The sequence below is a fragment of the Oncorhynchus nerka genome, linkage group LG15 (assembly GCF_034236695.1).
Source record: "Oncorhynchus nerka isolate Pitt River linkage group LG15, Oner_Uvic_2.0, whole genome shotgun sequence".
NCBI lineage: Eukaryota > Metazoa > Chordata > Actinopteri > Salmoniformes > Salmonidae > Oncorhynchus > Oncorhynchus nerka.
Genome location: NC_088410.1, coordinates 43082557 through 43097802, shown reverse-complemented (window position 1 = coordinate 43097802; position 15246 = coordinate 43082557). Strand labels below are relative to the sequence as shown.

At 43.8% G+C, this 15246-nt stretch overlaps 1 protein-coding gene across 1 annotated transcript in view; it reads right to left on the bottom strand.

Annotated features, from left to right (window-relative positions):
- cacna2d2b (calcium channel, voltage-dependent, alpha 2/delta subunit 2b) overlaps positions 1-13808 on the bottom strand; it is a 92280-nt gene extending 78472 nt beyond the window's left edge. Inside the window, exons 1-2 of the mRNA XM_029682409.2 lie at positions 13503-13808; positions 9067-9148 (exon numbers count right to left, since the gene is read on the bottom strand). Coding sequence (XP_029538269.1) covers positions 9067-9148; positions 13503-13618 — 198 coding nt within the window. The 5' untranslated portion in view covers positions 13619-13808. The remainder of the gene's footprint in view (positions 1-9066; positions 9149-13502) is intronic.
- Positions 13809-15246: the final 1438 nt, after the last annotated feature.

Sequence of the window (15246 nt, the reverse complement as noted above, 5' to 3'; positions counted from 1 at the left end):
AAGGTTAGGTAACGGTTAGGGTAAAGGTTGGGGTTAAGGTTAGGGTTTAGAGTATATACGTCCCAAGGATCCCAGATAGCACTGTCCATTGCAGGAGTGCGGATGGTGAAATTAGCTGTTCAACAAGCTGTTTAATTAGCGGCCAATAAACTGTTGGATCAAATCAGAGATCTGTATATAATGATGAGATGCTCATGTCTCCACCATAACAATGGAAGTTGTTGTCCCAAGGCGGGAAGGCAGGCAACAAGCTTGGTCCAAAATAAGAACATTGAAACGCATTGGGATTATTTTGGACAGATTTTGGTAAATTAAACCTCTTACCTTACCTCTTCCTCTCTGGCCAAATCAGCTCATCAACTCAGCCAGGGAAACACAAACAGTAGCTTATTATTGTTTTTCACACCTTCCATTAATGTGATAACGGATAGGCAGTGGTGGAAAAAGTACTCAATCGTCATACTTGAGTTAAAGTAAAGATACCTTAATAGAAAATTACTCAAGTAAATGTGAAAGTCACCCAGTAAAATACTACTTGAGTAAAAGTCTAAAAGTATTTGGTTAAAAATATACTTAAGTATCAAAAGTAAAAGTATAAATAATTAAAAATTCCTTATAGTAAGCAAAGCAGACGACACCATTTTATTTTTATTTTTTTATTGACAGATAGCTAGGAGCACACTCCAACACTCAGACCTAATTTACAAGCGAAGCATTTGTGTTTAGTGAGTCCGACATATGAGAGGCAGTAGGAATGAGCAGGGATGTTCTCTTGATAAGTGTGTGAATTGGACCATTTTCTTGTCAAAATGTGACGAGTACTTTTGGGTGTCAGGGAAAATATATGGAGTAAAAAGTACATAATTTTTTTAGGAATGTAGTTTAGTAAAAAAAAATATATATAAATTGAGCAGACCGCCATGCAATCTCCATAGACAAACATTGGCAGTAGAATGACCCGTACCTACAAGCTCAGTGACTTTCAATGTGGCAGTCATACAGTAGAATGCCACCTTTCCAACAAGTCAGTTTGTCAAATTTCTACCCTGCTAGAGCTGCCTCGGTCAACTGTAAGTGCTGTTATTGTAAAGTGGAAATGTCTAGAAACAACAACGGCTCAGCCGCGAAGTGGAAGGCCGGCCACACAAGCTCATAAAACGGGACCGCTGAAGCTCGTAGCTCGTACAAATTGTCTGTCCTTGGTTGCAACACTCACTACCAAGTTCTAAACTGCCTCTGGAAGCCATGTCACCACAACAACTGTAAGTCGCTCTGGATAAGAGCGTCTGCTAAATGACTTAAATGTTAATGTATGTTCATGAAATGGGTTTGGATAGCCAAACAGCCGCACACAAGCCTAAGATCACCATCCGCAATGCTAAGCGTCGGCTGGAGAGGTGTAAAGTTCGCCTCCATTGGACTCTGGAGCAGTGGAAACGCATTATCTAGAGTGATGGATCGCGCTTCATGATCGGCCCGACTGCATAGTATCAACTGTAAAGTTTGGTGGAGGTGGAATAATGGTCTGGGGTTTTTCATGGATCGGCCTAGGCCCCTTAGTTCCAGTGAAGGGAAATCTTAACGCTACAGCATACAAGGACATTCTCGACAATTCTGTGCTTCCACCTTCGTGGCAACAGTTTGGGGAAGGCCCTTTCCTTTTTCAGCATGACAATGCCCCCGTGCACAAAGTGAGGTCTATACAGAAATGGTCTGCCAAGATCTGTGTAGAAGAGCAGAGCCCTGACCTCAACCCCATCGCCTTTGGTATGAATTGGAACACCGACTGCGAGCCAGGCCTAATCACCCAAAATCAGTGCCCAACCTAACTAATGCTTTTGTAGCTGAATGGAAGCAAGTCCCCACAGCAATATTCCAACATATAGTGGAAAGCCTTTCCAGAAGAGTGGAGGCTGTTATAGCAGCAAAGGGGGGCCAACTTCATATTAATTCCCATGATTTTTGAACGAGATGTTCAACGAGCAGATGTCCACATACTTTTGGTAAAGTAAACCAATGCACCTTATATATATAATTAAAATTGCTTTATTTGTATGGCATGTTCAATGGAAACAAAGATTAAAAACAATATGTGTGTTGACTGTGGTAGGGCAGGGCCTATGATGTCTGCTAAATGAACAACTTAGGTTTATAAATTGTCTTGTATCATGTTTTTTTATGACCTTCCTAAACAAAATATGAATGGATTTATTTGTAATTGTTTATATTAACACCAGAAAGTCAGAGCATCATAATATCTCAAAACACATTTGAATGTTTAATTACTGCCATTTTTAAAGTCATGTCCCCCTTGTTCTTGACTTTCCCTAAATAAGTCTATATAACACACTGTCATTGTTAGACTCTTCATTTCACAAACAGAACAGGAGTTATAACCAGTTTTTTGGGGCATGTAATATTTGGAATGATTTTCCCTGGCCTGCTCCGCTCCTTCTCCAATAGTTGAATGTGCCATGTCCAGTTTATAATCACCCCAATAATTGCCTCAAAACTGCACCTAAACTACACCGAAACTAATTTCACGCATATAACATAAGACCCCCCCCAAAAAAAGAGTATAGTATGATGGAGGAAAATGGGTGATTCGATGAGTGAGGGGATGCGAAAGACGCATAATTATGTAATCACCAATTGTGAATGAAGAACAGGGCGGGCCATTCTATAGTATTGATCTTTTCTAATTATAATCTCAAAATGGTGTACCCTATATCAGTCCACCAAATCCAATCAGTTGTGTTAGTCTACTCTAGGCCTACTTGGAGTACGCTACACAGTGAGAGGGTGCATAATTTACAATGGCAAGACCAAGATGAATGGATGCACATGCTGCGTTAGTGTTGCTATAAAATCTGAAGGAAAAATAATTATCATGACATCTCAGATTATTGTGATACTCTGTTTTTATTTTTTTATTTTTTTTTACCTTTATTTAACTAGGCAAGTCAGTTAAGAACAAATTCTTATTTTCAATGACGGCCTAGGAACAGTGGGTTAACTGCCTGTTCAGGGGCAGAACGACAGATTTGTACCTTGTCAGCTCGGGGGTTTGAACTTGCAACCTTCCGGTTACTAGTCCAACGCTCTAACCACTAGGCTACCCTGTTGATAAATCAACAAAGGCATTTGATTCAGTTGACCATTAATTATTGCTGGCTAGACTCAGTAACATTGGTCTCAGTGAAGGGGCAGTACATTGGTTTAGTAACTATCTTTCTGACAGAACGCAATGTGTATATGCTGACAATCACAAGTCTAGCTTTCTTGAGATTAATAGAGGTGTGCCCCAGGGTTCCATTGTAGCTCCTGTGTTGTTCTCAATTTGTATTAATGATTTTGGGAAATGGGATGCAACCAGCAAAGTTGCATCTATATGCAGATGATAAAGTCATATATTCATGTGCTCCTTCTCTGGTTCAGGCTGTTGAAGAGCTCCAGACTGCTTTTCAGTCACTGCAGGCCTCCCTTTATGGTCTCAATGTCATGTCCTGACCTTAGTTCCTTTTTTATGTCTCTATTTTAGTTTGGTCAGGGCGTGAGTTGGGGTGGGCATTCTATGTTTTGTGTTCTATGTTTTCCATTTCTAGGTGTTTGGCCTGGTATGGTTCCCAATCAGAGGCAGCTGGCAATCGTTGTCTCCGATTGAGAACCATACTTAGGCCGCCTGTTTTTCCCACTTGAGTTGTGGGTAGTTATTTTCTGTTTCGTGTTGTTGTTGCATTTGCAGAAATGTTCGTTTGTTGGTTTGTTGTTTTTGTTCCCGTATTCATCTTTATTAAACTCATTATGAATACGTACCACGCTGCGCTTTGGTCTACTCCTTCTTCCACCAACAACAAGCGTTACACTCAATCTGGTCTTGAATGTACAACATTTTTCATTCATGACCTTTACCAGAGTTCACACTCAGTCAGAGAACATTAGCATAGTCACATCTGGTGGTTTATGCATTGAAAAAGTGCCATCCTACAAATACCTAGGTATATGGTTGGATGACAAGTTGTCCTTTAAAGTTCATATGGATAAACTTGTGAGGAAGCTTAAATTAAAATTGGGTTTTTATTTTCATAATAAGGCTTGCTTCCTACTTATGGCTAGAAAGAAGCTTGTTCAGGCCACATTTGTCTCTGTAATTGATTATGGTGACTTGTTGTATATGCATGCAACCACCTCTGTCTTACAGAGACTGGACTGTTTATCATGCATCCTTATGCTTTATTACAAATGCCAAGTCACTCACCCACCATTGCACCTTGTACAAAATGGTGGATTGGAACTCACTTTATATGCGCAGAAAGCTACATTTGTATGTGTTCATCTACAAAGCACTTTTGGGTAAACTCCCTCTTTACCTCTGTAGTCTGGTCTCCTTCACCAACATACCCGGTCTGCTAGGTGGTTGCTACTTAAAGTCCCCAGGACATTTACAGTATTAGGCAAGACTGCCTTCTCTTCTTGTGGACCAGAGGCATGGAATAGTCTACAATCCATGCTTCATCTAGATAAATTAGTGCCACTAAATGAATTTACAATTTTGATGAGAGACTCTGTTACAGAGGAGTGTAAATGCTTTTTTTTTAGGCTGGATCATGTTGTTGTATTGTATTGTTGTACGTTTTTAATTCTGTAATGTATTAATTGTTGCTGCCTTCTTGACCAGGTCTCCTTTGAAAAAGAGACTCTGGGTCTCAATGGACTTTTCCTGGTTAAAAAAAGGTTAAATAACAATAAATGATTCTGATTCGTGCTGAAGGATCCATATCGGGCAGCAGGTGAACGAGTGTCGGATAATGTTTTAGATCAGATTTCACTGCTGTACTTAGGTGTAAGGAAGAACTCGCCGCTGGCCTGTTGCTGTGTTCTTCAACATGCTTGACTTGGCTGCTATCAACGTACACGTGTTGTTCAAGCAGTGCATGAACAACACCCATGAGCAGAAGAAACTTCATCGTGTGTCTGGCACACGGGCTACGTGAGAGACATATGAGGGCCAAGAGAGCAGCAAAGATTGAACGCGAGCCATTGCTCGAGCCAAAATTGCACACAGCTCCCGGGGAGGAGAAGCTGCAAGGTGGGCAGATGCACTCGGAACAGAACCCACGACACCTGTTTCCACTCCAAGCGACTTGTTTGTGGGAAGTGTTGAAATCAAGTGAAGGTGTCGAAGATTTGTGGTGACTGTTAGGACAAGGGATAACAGATAAATGAGATCCAACTGTTGCGTGAAGATGCACACCATACTGTAAGCACAAGCGAGGCCACAAATAATGTGTCCAATAACTGTCAATAATATACTATTTTTGACCACTGTCATATCGACACTTATAGTCATTAGAATGCCATTATTGATTTTGTGCTGATTTTTTACTGTTCACAAGCAGGCTTTCACAAGCAGGATTGGCACCTATATACTGATATTTAGGCCACACCAGATCCACAGACGACACAATGTCTATTGCCCTCAACACTGCCTTTTCCCACCTGGATGAAAGGAACACCTACGTGATAATGCTGTTCGTTAATTACAGCTCAGCATTCAACACCATGTGCCCTCAAAGGACCCTGGGACTAAACAACTCCCTCTGCAACTGGATCTTGGATCTTCCTGACGAGCCACCCCCAGGTGGTAAGAGTAGGTAACAACCCATCTGCCACGCTGACCCTCAACACAGGGGTCCCACTCGCTGTTTATTATCTATGCATAGTCACTTTACCCCTACCTACATGTACATATTACCTCAATTACCTCGACTAACCTGTGCCACCGCACATTGACAAGGTATCGGTAACCCCTTTATATAGCCTCGTTATTTTTCTTTTATTGTTGCTCTTTCATTTTTTTACTTCAGTTTATTTAGTAAATATTTTTCTTAAAACTGCATTGTTTGTTAAGGGCTTGTAAGTAAGCATTTCACGACAAGGTCTACACCTGTTGTATACGGCGCATGTGACAAATAACATTTGATAAACAAGGAGTACCGGTACTGAGTCAATGTGCAGGGGTACGAGGTAGTTGAGGTAAGTGAGGTAATATGTACATGTAGGTAGGGATAACGGTGACTAGGCAATCGGGATAGATAATAAAGAGAGTAGCAGCAGCGCATGTGAAGAGTGCCTATTTGTGAGTGAATGTGTGTGTGTGGCATCAATATGCATGTGTGTGTGTGTGTTTTGTGTGTTGGAGTGTCAATGTAGTATGTGTGAGTAGTCTAGTGAGAGTGCATGGAGTCAGCTCAAAAAAACTCAAACAAAGGGGTCAATGTAAATAGTCCGTGTAGCCATTTGATTAACTGTTCAGCAGTCTTGTGGCTTGGGGTTAGAAGCTGTTTAGGAGTCTTTTGGTCACAGACTTGGAGCTCCGGTACCGCTTGCCGTGCGGTAGCAGAAAGAACAGTCTATGACTTGGGTGGCTGGAGTCTGACAATTTTGAGGGCCTTCCTCTGACACCGCCTGGTATAAAGGTCCTGTATGGCAGGGAGCTCGGCCCCAGTGATGTACTGGGCCATATGCACTACCCTCTGTAGCGCCTTGCCGTCGGATGCAAAGCAGTTGCCATACCAAGTGGTGATGCAGCCAGTCAATATGCTCTCAATGGTGCAGCTGTAAAACATTGAGGATCTGAGGGCCCATGCCAATTTTTTTTCAGCCTCCTGAGGGGGAAGAGGTGTTGTCTTGTCCTCTTCACGACTGTGTTGGTGTGTTTGGACCATGATAGGTCCTTAATGATGTGGACGCCGAGGAACTTGAAGCTCTTGACTTAATCCACTTCAGCCCTGTCGATGTGGATGGGTTGGCATGCTTGGAACTCCGTTTACTTTAGTCTACAATCAGCTCCTTTGTCTTGTTCACGTTGAAGGAAAGGTTGTTCTCACCACACAGGTCTCTGACCTCCTCCCTATCACTGCTGGTGATCAGGCCTACCACCGTCGTGTCGTCTGCAAACTTAATGATGGTGTTGGAGTCATGTATGGCCACTCAGTTGTGGGTGAACAGGGAGTACAAGAGGGGACTAAGCACGCACACGAGGGGCCCCATGTGTTGAAGGTCAGCGTGGCGGATGTGTTATTGCCTATCCTCACCACCTGCGGGTGGCCCATCAGGAAGTCCAGGATCCAGTTGCAGAGGGAGGTGTTCAGTCCCAGGGTCCTTAGCTTGGAGGGCACTATGGTGTTGAACACTGAGCTGTAGTCAATGAACAGCATTCTCACGTAAGTGTTCCTTTTGTCCAGGTGGGAAAGGGCAATGTGGAGTGCAATAGAGAGTGCGTAATCTGTGGATCTGTTGGGGCGATATGCGAATTGGAGTGGGTCCAAGGTTTCTGGGATGATGGTGTTGATGTGAACCATGACCAGCCTTTCTAAGAATTTCATGGCTACGGATGTGAGTGCTACGGGCAGTAGTCATTTAGGCAGGTTACCTTAGCGTTCTTGGGCGCAGGCACTATGGTGGTCTGCTTGAAACGCGTAGGTATTACAGACTGTATACATCTTTGTATGCGTCTCTGTGTGTGGAGTAAAAGTGATCTAGAGTTGTTTTCCCCTAGTTACAGAAGTGACATGCTGGTCGAAATGAGGTCAAAGAGATTTCAGTTTTTCTGCATTAAAATCATTGGCCACTAGGAGTGCCGCCTCTGGATGTGCATTTTCTTGTTTTCTTATGGCCCTATACAGCTAGTTGAGTGGGGTCTTAGTGTCAGCATCGGTTTGTGGTGGTAAATAGACAGCTACTAAAAATATAGATTAAAAATCTCTTGGGAAATAGTGTGGTCTACGGCTTATCATGAGGTATCCTAACTCAGGAGAGCAGAACCTAGAGACTTCCAGGCATTGTTAACAAAGAGACACACCCCTCCTCCCTGAGTTCTGTCTTGCCAATGCACAGAAATCCCAGCTAACTGTATATTATCCATGTCCTTGTTCAGTCATGACTCCGAAAAGAATTGAATATTACAGTTCTTCAGGTCCCGTTGATGGCATAGTCTCGAACGGAGCTCGTTCATGATTGCCCGTTGGCCAATAGAACAGAGGGTAGAGGCGGTCTATCCGCTTGCCGACCGTAGTCTCGTCAGATATCCCGCACGCCGGCCTTTATAACGCCGCCTCTTTGTTCTCTGTATGTCGTGGATTTGGGCCTGGTCGGGAATGAGCAGTAAGTCCTTCGCTGCCGACTCATTGAAGTAGAAATCTTCATCGAGGTTAGTGATTGCTGTTTTGATGTCCAGAAGCCTTTTTCGGACATAGGAAACAATGGCGGAAACATGTTGTACAATAAAATACACACAAAATATCACAATTGGTCAGGAGCCCATAAAACAACATCTATTTCCTCCAGGACCATTCTACTCGCAGTTGAGTAAAAACTCAAGTTTGGGAAGAAACCACAGATAAAATTCAATTCATGGGCCTTTTTCAAAAGAGCACAGGATTCTCCTGCGGCCTACACTGTGTAGCGCCAGGCTATGGAACATTCGCTCCCGGAGCTGTTTCAGACACTGGGCAGGATTATGTGTAAATGAATGAGGAAAAGGTGCATGGCTCCCATCAAGGATTTACTGCAGGCTGCCAGACCATCTGTTCTTCTCTGACACCAACACAGAGAACACGAGCCATAACCATCAGTCATCGCTCACTCACAGCATCGAGGACACCCATCCCTCACCATGTATAGGACCCATTGGCCCACAGCTGATCCAAGTTTTACGATTCGGCTACTGTGCAGTATATGTTAAAGGATGTTGTATTGTTCAGTCACCTGTCATAGTATGGTCACAGGCTCACAGACACGCACACAGACACGCACGCACGCGCACACACACACCCACACACAGTACAGAAGACACACCCACATGTATGTTTTACAGTACACAGAGGGCAACTCGGACACACATCTTCTGAGACTTGGCAATCAGGGGCAATGAGTTCAAAATATAGGTTACAATGGGATCCAATGAGAAAACGCAGGACAGATTGACAAGCTGTCTCTCTCCCTGTTGAAACATGATATGCGGTAGCTTTTAGCCTGGGGAAGAGAGGTTAGGCGAGCACTCACCCCTTTTAGCTGCTGGGCTCCGCTGATGTGCTGGAAGACTCTGTCGATCTCCTGCTCGATGCGCCTGGCCCAGTGCATTATTCTGTGGACACACAATATGGAGGTGAGGTGTCACCCAATACCAGCACATCTGCATATTAACCCCATCCAAACGGAGACAACAGGAGTTTGTTATGACCAGGACCTTGCTTGCGATCCCCGTAACCAGCTTTAACAGTTCCCATTCCCCTCTTAACACATGGAAATGACGACACCACTCTAACAAATGCTAAAGAGAGAAAGTGGAGGTTACGGGCCCTGGTCAAATGAAATGCACTACTTCGAGAATAGGGTGCCATTTGGGACGCAGGCTTGGTCAAAAGTGGAACTGTTTCTACAAGATATACTCATTCGAAGCAAAGTAACTCTCCGAGTGGCGGTTCTTTAGCCAAGAACATCAGTTTCCTCTCACTCCCTTGGTGGGGTTAGATTCTCTCCTGCAACAAAGCCAGAAGAAGAAGCACATTCAACCACCTGACTCCACACTAAAAAGAAATGCAAAGCCCCAATGCTTGACTCAAGTACTTTGTGGAGCATTAATCATTGATGAGCCCATTGAGCGAGTAAAATACGAGGGCCATATTTTGTTGCTTCATCAGGCATGAGAAATGCTGCAGTAAAGCAAGCGCATCTAAAATGGTGGAGCGAGTCAATCGAAGGACACATTATTCTTACTATTGTAGTCCATTGCCTTATGCTACACCGTAACAATCACAGCAAATACACTTCTGGACCAATCTTCAGTTACAGTGTTCCAAAAGAGGGTTTATGACTCCGACGCTAAACAGTAGATATAGTACGTCTATAAACACGTCACTACCACATCAAGATATATAGGCCTAGACTCTGCCTAGAGTATTAAAAGCAGACTGTGCATTAAGAACACAGTGTATTCAGTTGTCTACACTTGTACACTGTGAAATCAAGTCGAAGGGCTATATATAGGCACACAATGTAGGTAGCAAGTATCAGATGAGTCATGACCAGCAGCACAAGAATCAAGTGGGTAACAACTGTAACAGCCAGGCTACAGTATAAACACGCTCGTGAATCATCGGCTATGGAGCCACAACACAGCCAGTCACAATGTAACCGACACCACTACAGCTGTCTGAGAGAAGAGCCGATGCAGACAGATACTGTCGAAAGACAATGCATTCCGCTCCCAGACGTTGGCTGCTGGATGACACATCGAAGCGCTATCAACGACTAACAGACTCATTAACGATTTAAAAATAGCCGTAGTCCTGTCTGATTCAAATGAGGCTACTGTCTGATGATTGCGCAAGAGATGCTGGACACAGGGACACAGACATGACATGACCAAAGATGGTATTGTTTTAAAGGAGAGGTGGCAAAATAGGCTTTGTTTCGTGATTGTTGCAATCCGAGCCGCAGAGCACCCCATGTCTGTTGACGAACACAAACAGACAGACATAATATGTGATATGATGTGACCAAAGATGGTCATTTTTTTAAAAGGAAGAGTAGGGTGGTAATAAACGCCTTTAGTATATGATAGTCCATGACTAAACAGGCTTGGTTACATGACTACTGCTAGTGCCCACAGAACAGCAGAGCAGAGCAGAAGCCCTCTCTCTGACTGTGGCAACATCCCAAATTACACCCTTTTCCCTGTATAGTGCACTACTTTTGACCGGGGGCCGTTATAGTGCGCTAGAAAAGTAATGCACTAAATAGGGAATAGGGTGTCATTTGGGATGCCCCAGCTTGTGTGACTCAGAGCAGCTGAAGCCCGATCCTGGCTTTTCTTAGTGCGCTCCATTTCCTCTCCTCCTGGGCCCCACTGGGACATCAGATAACTGTGTGTTGCGGAGCTAGCTGCCTGCCATGCTCCTGCCTCTCCTCTGTTACCTACCATCCATGCACACCCCAGGGACCGGAGAGAGAGAGAGTAGCACTACACGGCCTGCTGTGACCCATATTCACTTCCAAAGGGAGAGGCAAGGAGAGAGGGGGAGCGGATGGGATATTCAGAGAGGGTGGGGTGATCCGAGAGGGGGAGGGGCAGGAGAGAGAGAGATTCTGAGGAAGAGCAAGTGTGAGAAAGAGACGGAGGGGAGGGAGGGAAGGTTGGGGGCTGTGAGGGTTGAAGAAAAGGGATAAACCCTGACTGCTGCAGTATTCATTCTTAATTGGAGGGAGCTGCTGTTCTTCAGTGTGGCGATTCTGCTTCATTTAGCTTACATGAAGAGACCCAGGGCTGAGGGAAGTGGTGCTGTTTCAATGCACTCACTCAGCAGATAACCAGAGGGAAGGAGAGGACAACCTTATGTACCTCCCACAATAATCCAATTCATCACCCCCCCACACACACACAAACACACCTCCCCTGTTGCGCCAAAGACCCTTGCTCTCATTGGAACACAACAAACCGCTCCCAGTATCTCCAGCTGTCATTGGCCCACAGTTTCCTTCTACTGTCCCAAAGATCCCAGTCCCATCTGGTGAGTGCCTGCCTGCCTGCCTGACTGCAGAGCCTGGAGAAAGGCCCGGAAAGCTGTGGTCTCCAGTTAAGTGCCAGCTGTGCTTACGAGTGAAAGGGTTAAAGGTTGGAGAAGAAGAGCTGGGAAGAGGATGATGAAAAGCAGGGCACAAAGTGATGACTATTCCACTATGGACAGATTGAGGATCATTTTGAACGCAGGCTTATTCAAATCAGCTTCAAGCATAGCTAGAATGGCATTATTACTGTCGGGCTCACTGTAACTGCCAGAGTAAGCCATGCCGTACAACTGTAGGCTACTTACTTCCTTTATGTCACTGTTACCTGTCTTGTTTCTAGCTAGTGTTTTAAGCTCCTCTCACAGACCAATTAGGGCACAGAGATGGTCTATTTTGACATGTGGACATGGGCCAATGGCTACAGAGGTTTTTATTGATTCATTCTATAGATCCGTTTTAAAGCAAGACATGCTTTAGCCCCAGATTACGTTCCAGATCTGGTGGTTGTAGTCCCAGCAACCACATAAAAGGCAGAACTGATCCTAAATCAGCACTCCTACTTTGAGAAGCGTGATACATACGATACGTATCAAGCGTCTCAAAGTAGGAGTGCTGATTTAGGATCAGTTCTGCCTTTTAGATCACAATGAATAAGATTACATGGACAGAGGGAACCTGATCCTGTATCAGCACTCCTCTGAAACCCTTGATACATTTGAAAGGCTTTCAAAAGAGAGGACTGGAGTGAGTGACTTTGTCGAGACTGTATGCTACACTTGAATGTATGTCGTTTGTGCAATAAAAAAACGGTACAATAAATGTATTGAACAACAGTGTTCTGTAACCCTGCACACACAACCATCACGGCTCCTATAGAAAATGCAATCCCATCAAGTTGTCGGCAAACCATCAAGACATTGCATGTCGTTCTGCACAAAGCACCAAACAAAAACCCACATTTCATAGGCTACCTAACTAGACCTACATCCCAAATAAAAGCATGTCCACATGATGTTGATGTGTCATTCTGATTCCACATTGCTTGAATCACAAACAAAAGCTAAAGATTTTACAGCATTAGAAGTAGTGGAGCACAGCTATAATGCTACCATGTCCAAAAACAAATGACCTCCACTATATTCCCCTCGGGACTGTGACAGTCTGGAAGGAAAGCAACAACAAAAAAAGCCTGATGCTGCCCAGTTTGATCAAAGACAGCAGCCAGCGCTGCATTGACATCATGAGACACACAGAGATGTTGTGACGACTAAACTCCCATTGAGCCACATATGAACACAACAACCATCAATTAGGTGGCAAGCAGCCTGCTCTTGCCAACCAGACTGTTGACAGAGACTGGCTAGCAAGCAAACAGTATTGTTTGTGCCAATGATATGACAAAAATAACACATCTAGAACATTTACATTTGAGTCATTTAGCAGACGTTTTTATCCAGAGCCATTTAAAGGAGTGATTAGGGTTAAGTGCCTTGCTCAAGGACAGATGTCTCGCCTATTCAGGTCGGGGGTTCGAACCAGGGACCTTTCCGTTAATAGCACAACGCTCTTAACCGTTGGGCTAAACGGAAAATGATATATGTAGTCAATGGTAAATGGTAATTAGGGAATAGTGCCGTGTTTGTATGTGATTCCTTCATGTATTGTGTATGACAGAAAGCAACGGTCCACATCCCTTTAACATCCTAAATGGCCCGTTTTATTGCCCGTTCCTCGTTTGCCGGATCAGTCGCAGCATAGCGAGAAATATGTTCACGTCAGAAATACAATGCGAGTAACCTAATTTAATGATAGGAAAGCAGAGGTGGTACACCAGCACAATGACGGTCACCCAACGTGGCAATCAAATGCTGGACCTCAATATACGCATTGTGTCTGTGACAGCTGAGCAGCCAGTGATATAGAATACTTACGTGTATTGCTGGGGGAACGTGAGACCATCGGCGCCAGGCCACTGTACATTGAAAATCAAGATAATCTGGAAAGATACCAAGCAGACAATGCTGCAAGACGGAGTGCATATCGCCATTTTCCATTAAAAATCTTGAAAACGGGTTTGGAAAAATGTGAACTAAGATCCCAAAACGTTAATGTTCAATCGCCTTTCGAGTTTATTTCGGGTCGCCTGCTGATTTCGACGGTAAACAAATGTGGACGAGCCTATGATTGATGCTCCTGCCAAGATACCGCAGTCGCTCACTCGCCCACTCTGCACTAGTCTCAGCAGCATCCGACGCACAGGCACGAGTGTAGCCTCTCTATTTCACGCATGAAGAGGACCACTTTGAATCCAATGTGATATAGGCTCAATTTCACAGATGAGCTAGACTTCAAAACGCATTGTCACTTAATTTAATACACAAACATTTACATGTATTTATTATGCTTTATAGATTTATTAACAATAAAAAAGATTAAAAAAAAAAATATATATATATATATATACATATCTAAAATGTGATTTACCATGCCTATATATATTTTAATGTGCTAAGCCTAGTGATGTAGAGATTAAAAGGAAACTTGATATGCATGAAGGAAACTTATGCAATGCAGTTTGCCTACTGTACTTCCTCCTACTTCTTCTGGCTATTGGATAGCCTAATAGCCTATATCCTACTGATATCATGCGAACCCACTGATGCGCAACTGTATAAGAGCTCGAGCTTCTTGGATAAATCGCTGTGCGTGGGAGACTTGCCAATGTAGCCTATACCGACTGGATAAAACGTAAATTCAATCCTTTCTATTCTACCGTCTCTTCAAGCTTGAAAACCCCTAACAGTACATTGCTTACTTGAGCAATGGCCTTGTGCCAGTTAATGAATTTAACAGGTCCCTCTTTGCGCCTCGGCCCCTAGTGTTCCTTCGTGAAATATAGACCGAAGAACTCAGCTCTCTGCTTGTAAACTGACCTTCTAAAGGTTACATGAGATTGCTGCTTCAAAGCAGCTTGTTGAGTTCTGGCTGGATGGCTTGTGCCCCATGTGAGGGACCTCACCCGCAGGCAGGGAGGCAATGCCAGTAGGTGTAAGATGAATTCGTATGCATGCTCTCCACATATTAATTAATGCTATCAAAGTTAAGGGGGAACGTCATCATTCAAGTTTGGAAGATATTGGACATTCGAGACGCAAAGTGTCACCGGCCACATCCTCATGATGATGCAAAATGCTCTCCTGAATAAAAGGGAGTCAAAGACAGAGAGTCATGTGAGATTGATGTCAGTACGCCTTTGAAAATTGGGTACACAAATGCGGTGTTATTTGTTCAATTCATTAAATCTTTGTCCCCAAAAGGCAATTTGTGTGCAACATAAAAAGACACATAAAAACACATATGCAAGTATAGGATAAACGCAAGCATGATACGATAAGTTGAAAAATGTCCGTTGTTGTGCAAAATACAAGGTCAATCAATTACTTTTGTACTATAATAAGGTGGAGTTGCAGGATATTTAGGCAGGCCAACACATATTGAGGAAGTTGTAATTGAAGACATCTACTGAAAATCCCAGCTCTCTCTTACTAAGCAGACGGACAGTGTGGCAGCATCTATTCCTGTTTCTCCAATCGCCAGGCAGGGGTGAGGGGGCGGTGGGGTGCTAGAGGTTACAGCTTTGAGGACTCTCCCTGACAGCCCTGCAGGCTTTAATCC